The following is a 12,057-nucleotide window of genomic DNA, read 5'->3' on the forward strand; positions in this document are numbered from 1 at the left end:
TATTTGACAAATGTGGTAAGATCAGACAATAGAGTAAAGACAGTCTCTTCAATAAATGGTGCTGGGAAAATTGGACAGGCACATGCAAAAAAATGAAGCTATACCACCAACTTACACCATACAGAAGAATAAACTCAAAATGGATAAAAGACTCAAATGTAAGTCACAAAACCATACAAATCTTAGAAGGAACAGGCAGTAATATCTCAGGCAACTCTCATAGCAATATTTTTGCCAATATATCTCCTAGGGCAAGAGAAACAAAGAAAAAGATAAACAAATGGGACTATATCAAAATATACAGCTTCTACATAGGAAAAGAAACCACCAACAAAATGAAAAGGGAACCTACTATATGGGAGAACATATTTGCAAATTATACATCTCATAATTTCTAATATATATAAAGAACTTATACAACTCAATACCAGGAAGACAATGCCATTAAAAAATGGGCAAAGGACCTAAGTAGACACTTCTCCACAGTGAACACACAGATGGCCAAGAGACATATGAGAAAATGTTCAGAGACATATGAGTAAATGCTCAAAGTCACTGATCATCAGAGAGGTGCAAATTAAAATGACAATGAGGTATCACCTCAGACCTGGATGTCTGAGATTTTGCTGCCAATATAAGTATACTCGGTGAGAGCTGGGGTCAGATCTTTGACTACAATAGCATCCTGTTATTTGGCAAATATTAGTGAAATAATTTCTAACCTTACCTTTAAGAATAATTATGATATAAAGAAAAGTGATGCATTTTTTCCCCCTCTGTTTTGATTTTGCACAGGGCAACTGCCTCCGTTTCAATCGAGGAAACCTTTAAATGAAACTTGCTTAAAATCTGAGCTCGCACACAGAAGAGAGACTGCAATCAACGCTGAAGTGGAAGGGAAAGATGCTGTCCTTGAACAACCTGCAGAATGTCATCTACAACCCGGTAACGGAGTCCTCTGCAGTCACCTTCTACCTTTGGCAGGATTGAGAGCAAACCCAGGGCTGCCGTGACTGTGTAGCTGTTTGAAAACAGTGTGGGCCACTTGGGAAATTTTACTTGTGATAAAAATGTGGTGCTTACCAATGTAGACTTTCCGCTTCTTGTAAAAGCGTATTTGTGCAAATTCTTTTCCCCAGATAATCCCCTATGTTGGGACCATCCCTGAGCAGTTGGAGCCTGGAACTTTGATTGTGATCCGTGAGCACGTTCCCGGGGACTCCGACAGGTAAGATCGTTGCATTCGATGTAGAAGGACATGAAGAAACTGCCTCCTTGTGACAATAACATACCGTGGGAGAGACATTTGGGTACTTGAGGCTGAATTTGCTTCCATCAGTAGCCTGGCCCAGATGCTGAGAGTGGAATGAGTGACTGAAATAGACGTTATTTGGGCTTTTTATTTTATTGCTCTAAGTCTGATCTCATTATAAATAACGAGAGGCCTGGTGCATGGATTTGTGCACTGGTGGGGTCCCTCAGTCTTGCCTGTGTCCTCCTGTAATCTAGGACCCCTTGGGGGATGTCAGACTGCCGGTTTCAGCCCGATCCCCGCAGGCCGGGCTGAGGGCACCGGGCCTCTAGTATGCATATAAGATCTTTGGTTAATCTTGTCCCACCCTCCCCCTGCCCCCTTTCCCTGTGAGATTCATCAGTCTGTTCCATGTTTCCATGCCTGTGTGTTGAGCGTCTGCCCCCTGGTGGTCAGTGTGTGTCATAGATAACGGTCGCTTAGGCTTTTATATATAGAGATTGGATGTATGGTTAGTGAAGGGAACTGTGGTCTGACAGGGACAGAGTCCAGCTGCAGGGTCACCCCCACAGCTTCTCCTAAGGCCTGTTTGGGTAGTTTTCATCGGATGCGCTGCGTACACACTGTGGACAAGGCTGTATCTGTTAGAGTTGGGCTTAGTCAGTGATGTATGGTTAGTGAGGGGAACTGTGGTCAGATGACAGGGACAGAGGCCAGTTGCAGGGTCACCCCCACAGCTTCTTCTAAGGCCTGTTTGGGTAGTTTTTATCGGATGCGCTGGGTACAAACTGTGGACAAGGCTGTATCTGTTAGAGTTGGGCTTAGTCAGTGGCTGCCGCCCACATGACAGTGGCTTAAAGGAAAGAGTCGGGTCTGAGGGGGCCAGCCCAGGCGCTTAAGGCAGTGCTGCCAAGTCTTAGAGAAGCAGGGCTCCCCTCTGGCGTCCGCTCTTCTGTCCCAGGTGAAGGCCCCTTTCCCATGATTCTTGGCGCCAAAACTGCAGCCTCACATCATGTGTTGGGTAGCCGGGTGGGCGCGTGCGCTGTTTGTGGGGAAGGCCAGGGCATGGACTAGGGAGGCCGGAGAATGGAGGCTCCCTCTGGACAGACGGGGCCCCAGCCCCAGCTCCCGGGTCCGTTACTAAGGAAGAAGCGAAGGGAGGGTGGTTAGGCCCTGTGGGTGAATGAGAGGGTCCGCCCTGTGTTCCTCCTCCTGGAGTCCCTGCTGCGGGCCCCCACTCCGGGCGGCCTCCCTCTCCCGGGGCTCAGGTGCCGTCTCTCCTCCCAGGTTCCAGGTGGACCTGCAGTGCGGCAGCAGCGTGAACCCGCGAGCGGACGTGGTCTTCCACTTCAACCCCCGTTTCAAAAGGACCAACTGCATCGTGTGCAACACCCTGAAAAATGAGAAATGGGGGCGGGAGGAGATCACCTACGACATGCCTTTCAGGAAGGAGAAGTCCTTCGAGATCGTGATGATGGTGCTCAAAGACAAATTCCAGGTGGGAAGCTAACAGCTGGACCTCACTCCAGAGCGCGGGCAGGACGCCTTCCCAGTAGGGAGCTCGCCCCTCCCTTTCAAAAATCCTGAGAGTCTGGCTGGATGACTGTGCTCAGTGAGGGGCCAGGCGGGTACCATCGGCGAGGCAGGAGCCACGCACGGCTCCTTCCAGCCCATGTTTCTCCTCGCCAGGCGGAGCTCAGTTCTGAATTGGCCCCGCCCTGCATTCTTTGTGGGTCAGTAGTTACAACCATGACCCAAGTGGGGGGACTAATGACAGGTGCGAATGTAGAAGCCAGGATCCCAGTGTGAAGTCGGGTCCTGCCGCAAGGGGGTTCTTTAGGGTCGTGGGATTTCAGATGCAGAGATCTCAGAATCTGGCTGCCATGAGCATCTCCTCTCGGCCTGTGGGACAGAGAACGTGGTCCCATGGCCCTCCCCCTGCTCGCCTTCACGCGCCATCGAGAGAAGGCTCCCATGCCTGGTGGGGTCCTTCCTGGCCCCAGGATCCGCCCCCATCCAGGACTTCGCCCCTAAGTCTCCTGAACTCCATGCACCCTCCCTCCTCCGGCCTTTGGGCCCTTGTTCCTACCGTGCTTTGGTTTCTTCCTGTGTTTATTTTGCCCGCCTCTAGGGTTTAAGCTCCTTTTGCTTAGGGACCATCCGTATTCTGCCAGTGTTTTCCCAATATTCCCGACACAGTACCTGCATTGGGAGGGAGAGAGGGAGGGAGCAGGAGCTATGTGCGCTGGCACCTGCTGTGTCAGGCTGAGCTGGGACCCACAGCAGGGCCTCGTCCCCTCACACGGCAGCCCTGTGGCGAGAGCGTTGCCTGCTTGCAAACAGCGATCCCAGAGAAGCTGGGGACTTGCCCAGGGTCATTCCTTCACCAAGTGCAGCAAAGGCAGGCTGAGTGCCTGCCCCCTGCACTGTGGGCTCTCGGAGGGGGCACACTTGCGGGGTGGATCTCTCCTGGGCTCAAGCCTCCCAGGCATCCGGGGCCTCTGAATCCTGGAGGTCTCATCTATGCACAGACACGTACATGCAGACCCACGTATGTGCACGCATGCACGACTGGTGTGCAGAGAAGGACGGACTTACGGCTTTAACGAGCTCAGGAAGCCAGGAGAAGATAAACCCTGTTGGTGGCACGATGCCGCCAGTCAGTCTGGGCAGACACAGTGGGGCCCTGTGGGAAAGGGATCAACTTAAAACTCAACCCAAGTAGCCCTAACCGGTTTGGCTCAGTAGATAGAGCGTCGGCCTGCGGACTCAGGGGTCCCAGGTTCGATTCCGGCCAAGGGCATATACCTTGGTTGCGGGCACATCCCCAGTAGGGAGTGTGCAGGAGGCAGCTGATCGATGTTTCTCTCTCATCGATGTTTCTAACTCTCTATCCCTCTCCATCTCTGTAAAAAATCAATAAAATATATTTAAAAAAAACACCTCAATCCAAGTAAACAGATTTCAGTTTGTGTAAATCAGTAAGATGAACTTATTATTAACTGTCGGTAAACCGTGTCCACCCAGGTGGCTGTCAATGGAAAACACACGCTGCTCTACGCCCACAGGATCAGCCCCGAGAAAATCGACACCCTGGGCATCTACGGCAAAGTGAGCGTCCACTCGGTGGGCTTCAGCTTCAGCTCGGTGAGTGGCCTTCCCCCACATGGGGCTGTCGGTGAGGCTTCCTGCCGAGATGGGAGGAAACCCCTTAACTCCTGGACCCCCCCATGCTATTTGCCGCCTGCAGACCTCCAATCTAGGGCAGTTCCAACAAAAAGCCCTTTTTAGCCACTGGGGCTGTTCCCTCGACCCAGGAATACGGGGGAGTCTCCCCCAGATGTTCCCTGGAGGTGGGCTGTCTGAGCCAAGGGGTGTCTGCATTTTATGTTGTGGTTGAAAGTGCTAACTTGCCCTCCCAAAATACTAAGGCAGAATTCTCAAGCATATTAAAAAAAAATAATAAAGTATATGGATTTGAGGGAGGGAGGAAGGGAGAGGGCGATAGGAACATTTATGTTGATGGATCGCTGCCTCCTGCATGCCCCCCGCCACGAATCGAGTCCGCACCCCCTCATGTGCCCTGCCCGGGAGTCAAACCTGCAGCCTCTCGGTGCACGGGTCGCCGCTCAGCCACTGAGCCCCACTGGCCGGGCTGTAATTCTTGTTGTTACGTCAAGCAGATTGCACTTGGAATTGGATGGATGCTAAAGATCAGTCTTATCTTTTCTTCAGGATTTAAGGAGCGCCCAAGCATCCACTCTGGAAGTGGCAGTTCTAAATGGAGAAGATGTAAGTGTCAAGTCTTTGAATGAACCATCAGTTTATTTTTAATTTTTTTAAAAGTATATTTTATTGATTTTTTTACAGAGAGGAAGGAAGAGAGATAGTTAGAAACATTGATGAGAGAGAGACATCGATCAGCTGCCTCCTGCACACCCCTTACTGGGGATGTGCCGGCAACCACGGTACATGCCCTTGGCTGGAATCGAACCTGGGACTCTTGAGTCCACAGGCCGACGCTGTATCCACTGAGCCAAACCGGTTAGGGCCGAACCACCAGTTTAAAACAGGGAGGCGGGTGTACAGGATTCTGATTGTCCTTCCAGCCCGAGGAGCCCTGACGACTCCGGACCACACCACCATGGCGCTCTTGTTGCCAGGGGATCAGCCCCAGGGCCGAGCAGGCACTGTGGTCCCTGCCAGGCTGGCTCAGGACACTAGAGAGATCCAGTTACTCCTGTTAGTACACAGCGCTGCAGTTCTTTCCTTTCAGGCGTCCTCATTCTGTCTCTTTCTCCCTGTAGGTACCCAGTGCCGGCATGTCGCAGTTTGTAAGTATTGTCGCCTGTTAGAATATGTAGAACATTCTGTAGAGCTGCCCAGTGAGCGAGTGGTTTCGATGTTGGAAGACAGCGCCATTCATCCCAGCCCTCACTGCGGCCCTGTCTCCCCACAGCCTAGTAATAGAGGAGACACTGATAAAACCGTACCCAGAACTGTCTGCACCAAGAGCAAAGGTCCGACTGCCCATCACACTTTGACTTGCGCCAAAATACTACCTATCAACTGTTTGTCCAAGGTTTGCAGAGCCCCCGATGTTTACTCCTGTAGGATGAGTTAAGTTTTAATTTGCTGATAAATGGTGCCTCGAGCCTCCGTGGAAGCCCAGAGCAGCCACCTAGCATTTCGGAGCTGTCCCTGGACGTCCTCCGGCCCCAGCCCCCTACAGAGCCATTAGTGTGATCCCCTCCCTGCCCCCTCGAGGCAGGAGCAGCGCTGCCGACCCCACCCACAGGCTCTTCAGCGGGAGCGTCACTCAGGACAGCAGGTCCCACTCCACGCCATCATTTCACGAGTGTTTGCCGTGAGCCAGGCACAGTGGTTCCTGCTGGGGGCCCGTCCGGGACCAGGGCAGACACAGGCTGTCCCTTCACGGGGTTGACAGCCACAGCCCTTGAACACGTCCGTGTTCGGGCAGTTTTCCCACATGACGGCGTCCTGCAGGCTTCCTGGTGCCGACTGTGGTCTCTTTTCAGACTCTGCCTTTCGTGGCGAGGTTGAACTCCTCCATGGGCCCCGGACGGACTGTCGTCATTAAAGGAGAAGTGAACGCGAAGGCCAAAGGGTTGGTATCACTGAGTTAACAGTAATAGTGCAACCCCCTCCCACGTGTGATGGTGCAACCTCTCCCACGTGACGGTGCAACCCCCTCTCACGTGTGACAGTGCAACCCCCTCCCACGTGTAATAGTGCAACCCCCTCCCACATGACAGTGCAACCCTCTCCCACGTGTGACGGTGCAACCCCCTCCCACGTGTGACAGTGCAACCCCCTCCCACATGTGACGGTGCAACCCCCTCCAAGGGCACCCCTCCCACGTGTGACGGTGCAACCCCCTCCCACGTGTGACAGTGCAACCCTCTCCCACGATTAACAGTGCAACCCCCTTCCACGTGTCTCCTCTTGGCTCTCACCGCGCAGCCGTCCTGTGAGATCCCAGTAGCGCCAGGGCTCCTCTTGGCTCTCACCGTGCAGCCGTCCTGTGAGATCCCAGTAGCGCCAGGGTGCCAATCCTCAGCTGAAAGGTGCGGGTAATAAAGAGGAACTTAGGCTGCTCACTAGTTGGTGGCAGAACCAGGACTAAATCCTAATGTTGTGGCCAGCCTCAGGGTAGAATCCAGGGCAGCCCTGTGAGGTCCTGTAGCTCTTATGTAACTTGTAAAACGTCTGCTTTACGGACCTTCTCCTGAGATATTTGGATTCTGAAAGCTTGAAATGAGGCATTTCCTGGACAGAAGTACACTTCCAAGAACAGCACACAGACATGAGAATCCCTTTACAGGACCCTGCCCCCCTGCAGCTGAAGAAGTCACTTGGCTTATTCTTCTAAACCCTCAGCTTCCTCCTAACCAGATCCGTACCCTCAACATGGATTTTAAAGTTTTTTTTTCCCATCTTCATTTTACAAATAACATATCTATGGAATGCTAACTTGGAATTTAAAGTTTCATTTCACCTTTCGTGTTCCTATGTCCATATGCATACTTCTGTTTTGTGTAATTATAATCAGAGTTCAGTTCTGCTTGTTAAATTTCAGAAAGTGCACTACTCTCTTCTAGTTGACTAAATTTTATTTTTTTGTCTTAAAAGCTTTAATGTTGATCTGATATCAGGAAAATCAAAGGATATTGCTCTCCACTTGAACCCGCGCCTGAATAGTAAAGCATTTATAAGGAATTCTTTCCTTCAAGAGTCCTGGGGAGAAGAAGAGAGAAATATTACCTGTTTCCCATTTAGTCCTGGGATGTACTTTGAGGTAAGATCATATTTTGAAAACGGGATAGGGCAAAGAATCCTGGGAGCAGGGGTCAGACAGACGGTCCGTGCAGATAAGCCCTACTGTGCAGCTGTGTGTGTGTGTGTGTTTTATTCTGAGATTGTATTTTCAATATCCTATTTATAACATAGACAGTGCAAATGGCAAACCCAGTAGAATGGAATTATTAGACATTGGTTGTCATGTCAAAAACTGGATAGCCCCGTTAGTTAATAGGGGTTTTAGCAGGAACCTTGTCTCAGTCCTGGGGTGATATTTTTAATGCCCCGTGGATATGAAGATACGGGGGCCATGAAACTGCCTGCACTGCCATCTTCCTGTTGGTCACACACAGCTTTGGGTGGCAGCCCTTTCTCCCAGGAAGCGAGTCCTGTTTGTACAAGAAACTCAGATTTTTAAACCAAGGGAAGCGCTAACGTTGCGCGTCCTTTCCTTCCAGATGATAATTTACTGTGATGTTAAAGAGTTCAAGGTTGCGGTGAATGGCGTCCACAGCCTGGAGTACAAGCACAGGTTTAAAGAGCTCCCCAGCATCGACACCCTGGAGATCGACGGAGACATCCAGCTGCTGGAAGTAAGGAGCTGGTAGCCGACACGACCACCACGAAAACTGAAATACAGAATGGCTTACGTGACCCTGGCCTGGTTAAAGTGCATCTCACGACCATACTACCTGTGTACATAGCTAAGATGAGCTTCCGCAGCGTTAGTCCTCCCGGTGTTCTCAGACCTGTCACGCAGGAGGAGGAAGTTGCAGGCAGCAGCAGCTATGCATTATTCAGGCCTCCTCCTCTCTCCCCACCCGCCTCTTGTTTATAATCCGCTTCACAGTCACCAGGCGCTGGTGAGGTGCCTGCTCTATACAGCAGCTAACACGCATCGAGCACTGCCTTTGCCAGCACCGTGCTGGGTTGGATGTACAGTGGTGCCCAAAACCATGTTCCTTATACTCTTCTGTGTCTCCCCTTGTGCCACTGCAGGTTAGATACACTCACCAGGGCCTTGGAATGACTCAGCTATTAAATCACCTAGGACATTAATTATAGAAGACACTACTACAGCCCCAGGGACCACATTCTTAAGGAGCCTTCTCTCATCCCTGCAGCCGAGTTGATAGCGACTTATATCTGGCAGTTCCCTTTAACATAATAAGCATCTAACTGTAAGCACCACCAAATCATTAACACTATGACATGAACACGGCACAGAGATTAAGGCAACAAAACGAAGCAAAGGCAACACAAACAAATGGTGTTGAAATTCACTTGATGTCAATCACAATACTTTTGTACCAGTAAGTGGTTATTATAGCATTTTTTTTTTTAAATGAATTTAGGGTGAGTTAAAGGTCTGCACATACCTGTACAGAGTTTAAGGTAGAAGCGAGAGGAATTCAATTTGCAAATGTTTATGGGTCACAAAGCAAAGTTAAGAACTGATTTAATGTTTATGAAACGGGCCCTACCAGAAAGTGAAATAGACCACCGTAGAGAGGCAACATAAACACCTGTTGGGTGTCCGCATGCAAAGCGACACCGCCTCTCTGCTCTTCCAGATTAGTCCATCCCTAGGCTGAGATCAAACATTGTTCTATCTGAGTGATTAAATCAAACCTGTATCAGCAAGTTAAGTGTTGCATTTCTGTAATTTTTCCTATGACTCTTTGAAACGAGTTGGCAGAATTCTTTGAAGAATTCTTACATGTCAGATCTTGTTTCAGGAAATTTAAGAGGCTTGCGACGGGGGAGGTAAAAAGCTCCATCAGCCAGATCATTTGTCTTATTAAATTGCTGAGCTGGATTCTGCCAGGATTTAGAAGTATTTTCATAACAGATATTCGTTATTTTTTAATACCAATATACTGAAAAGAATACTATTACCAACATATATATATACTTTAAAGTACCCACTCAGTGTAGAAACTTCTAGCATTCTTTCCCTGTAAATTTATTATGCCGAATCTTGCCCAACTCAAAAAATACTGATGGGGGCGGGAGGGCAAGAAGACTCTAGAATCCCAGGGTTATTTTTTTTCTTCCTGAAAGACTGCATGACTGAGATTTTCCCCAAGTCCAAAGGACTGAATACAAAATCTTAAGATGTTTTTGAAGTGAAGCTATTAGCATTTATGACTGAATCTTACTAAGATTCTCCTTGAAGAAAATATATATATCTCTAAACTGCATGTCAGCCTTTTGCTTCTTTGTCACGACTGTCACTGTGACATCATAAGGATTAGAGAACTTCAAAAAAATCCGATTCTTTCTCATACAAGCGACTCTTGGTTACCCCCAGTGGGAAAGTCCTCCTCCTATTCCTGGGGCGGGGGGAGGAGGGGGGAAAAGGTGGAGGAGCTTCCGGTTGGTGCATCTGTCTGGTGTAGCTGTTTCAGAAACAGCCTGTAGCCTCCACTCCCTCCGCCCTCGGGAAAGGCCGAAAGATAAAGGAGATAATCATTGTCCTGAGTGAAAAGTACATTCCAGAACTACTGCCCTCTATGGGCACACAAAAAAATGAAGGGTGAGTGCTATCTACCCAAAATGAAAGTAAAAGTCCAAATGGCTTCACACAGTCAAAAGCATTCTTGCTGAAAGCCGAATAACTCACTTTCTTGAAGTGAAGAAAATGTGTTGCTTTGAGTGAATCTGACCTGGCTCCCGGGTGCATAAGACATTCCTTTACCGAAGAGCTAAGGGTTGCACCTGCACTCCAGTGGGTACGGTCAGCTGGGGCGCGAGGATGAGACCTGCTGTACCAGCACAGTCAGGAAGGACTAATAAACGTGGAAACAACGCAGCCACCTGTATCAAACCACCACGTGTCATTTACTCTTTGCAATTCTGTACAGATGGCAGGAGGGGTTGGATGGAGTACAAACCAGGGAGGAATCTTGTCAAGTCCACGTTGGTGTGAAGGCACCAAAACGAACATGGCACCAAACACCCCAAATAAAAATATAAAATGTAAATCCGAACTCTGAACAGAGTGCGAACCCCTCCCCCGGTTAGAAGTAGCTCTGCAGCGGCTCCCCCAGGACAGCCTCCAGCTGCTGCACTGTCCGCTGGCACTGATGCTCCACCTCTTCACACTCATCTAGAAGTGAAAGGACACGGGTCAGCTTCCGGCCCCGGTTCCCACCGCCTCATCCAGGCGTCCCCCCGTCTCTGACCACCAGCCAGCAGACAGGGAAGCACATCAGAGATCCTGTGCCTTCCTCCCTGCCAGGGGTCTTAGGCCTGGGAGATATAACCCAACAGAGGCCCCCACAAGAAAATTCCCAATTCCCAATTCCTGGTGGTGCTGCGCTCAGGGCCGTAAGAACCAGGTGCATGGCCTTTGTGGAGATGAGCTGTGGATCATGAACGTGAAAGCGTGGCCACCCTGCCTCCACGCCCTGCTTAGGGGGAAGCCCCACTGTCATTCCTTGGGCTGCCCTGTGCCTGGTGCTTCCTGGGCCCCGTGTCCACACGCACACACCTGGCTCCCTCCCCAGCTCCATTGTCACACGTGCTTTGTTAGTTCATCAAGTTACTTAATCCCTAAAGCCTCTAGTTCTTTGTGAAACGAGCACTGTAAGATCTACGTCCTGAGGATAATGAGGACCATGCCCAGCACGGAGTGGACGCTGGTCCTATGAACAGGAAGCTGTCCTAGGCTGCCGCAATGCCCTAGACATCGTGATACAATAGGCTACATCAGCAGCCAAAATACACGTGTGAGCGAAAGGCCATCTCCTAATCTCTTCCCGCCACCCCACTCAAAACAGGAACCCGGCCTCCCAGGTCCCCAGACGAGCCAAGGCTATCCCACTGCACCCACATTTGCTTTTTCATTGGAAATTACCTTCCATCAATTCAGCTAAGAAGGGAATGGACTCTGGTAGCAAGACGATGTAATTCTCCTTCAGTGTCTCCGCCAGTGCGAGCACGGTAATGAGGGCAGCAAATCGAACCTGAAGGAACCAAAGCAAAGGTTGGTAAAAACTAGTATCTTAAAAACAAAATGTTCTTTAACGTGAGTTTATTTCACTTTATGTCCATTCAGCTTTCACCTAGGATGCCAGGTCACTGAGCAGTTTGGGATCTGTTTGTCATACAGGCAACCTGAACTGTGTTCCGCACTCTGACCCCATGTCAGTGGGTGTCACCAGCTACACCTACCTTCCATTTCCCACAGACCCCTTGCCCCGAGACACACTCTCACCCAAAGGAAAGTCTGTGGACAAGCTCAGAGCATTGGTCTCTGGAAACAGAGACACTTAAAAGGTGTTTAAATTAAAAAGCACAAGAAATCACGTCTTCTCAAGTTTTAAAAGTGCAGAAGTATTAAAAGTATTTGAGCTGGAACTGGTTTGGCTCAATGGATAGAGCGTTGGCCTGCAGACTGATGGGTCCCAGGTTTGATTCCGGCCAAGGGCACATGCCTGGGTTGCGGGCTTGATCCCCAGTAGAGGGTGGGCAGGAGG

The 12,057-nt window shown here is 49.9% G+C and overlaps 2 protein-coding genes across 3 annotated transcripts in view; one reads left to right on the forward strand and one right to left on the reverse strand.

Moving 5' to 3' along the window:
* Window positions 1-774: 774 nt before the first annotated feature.
* LGALS8 (lectin, galactoside-binding, soluble, 8) lies at window positions 775-9,777 on the forward strand. 2 transcript variants are annotated; one of them, XM_006761248.2, is made up of 10 exons: window positions 775-945; window positions 1,140-1,228; window positions 2,540-2,750; window positions 4,280-4,399; window positions 4,988-5,044; window positions 5,560-5,586; window positions 5,712-5,834; window positions 6,292-6,380; window positions 7,406-7,571; window positions 8,032-9,777. In XM_006761248.2, exons 1-10 carry the CDS (start codon window positions 904-906, stop codon window positions 8,179-8,181), a joined length of 1,074 nt encoding a protein of 357 aa, XP_006761311.1. In that variant the 5' UTR covers window positions 775-903; the 3' UTR covers window positions 8,182-9,777. The 2 variants fall into 2 exon arrangements, with proteins under 2 accessions (XP_006761311.1, XP_006761312.1); XM_006761249.2 differs by lacking the exon at window positions 5,712-5,834 and having other exon boundaries at window positions 776-945.
* A 615-nt stretch (window positions 9,778-10,392) lies between these two features.
* HEATR1 (HEAT repeat containing 1) overlaps window positions 10,393-12,057 on the reverse strand; it is a 51,838-nt gene continuing 50,173 nt past the window's right edge. The window contains 2 exon segments of the mRNA XM_006761308.2: window positions 10,393-10,685; window positions 11,436-11,544. Of these exon segments, the coding sequence (XP_006761371.1) occupies window positions 10,597-10,685; window positions 11,436-11,544 (198 nt within the window). The 3' untranslated portion in view covers window positions 10,393-10,596.

The sequence above is a fragment of the Myotis davidii genome, unplaced genomic scaffold (genome assembly GCF_000327345.1).
Source record: "Myotis davidii unplaced genomic scaffold, ASM32734v1 scaffold174, whole genome shotgun sequence".
Taxonomy (NCBI): Eukaryota; Metazoa; Chordata; class Mammalia; order Chiroptera; family Vespertilionidae; genus Myotis; species Myotis davidii.

Coding starts and splice junctions, on each gene's coding strand:
- LGALS8 (XM_006761248.2), top strand. CDS start 904: ATGCTGTCCTTGAACAACCTGCAGAATGTCATCTACAACCCG. Junction 5,045..5,559: donor CAGTTCTAAATGGAGAAGAT/GTAAGTGTCAAG, acceptor TTCTCCCTGTAG/GTACCCAGTGCCGGCATGTC. Junction 5,835..6,291: donor CTATCAACTGTTTGTCCAAG/GTTTGCAGAGCC, acceptor GTCTCTTTTCAG/ACTCTGCCTTTCGTGGCGAG.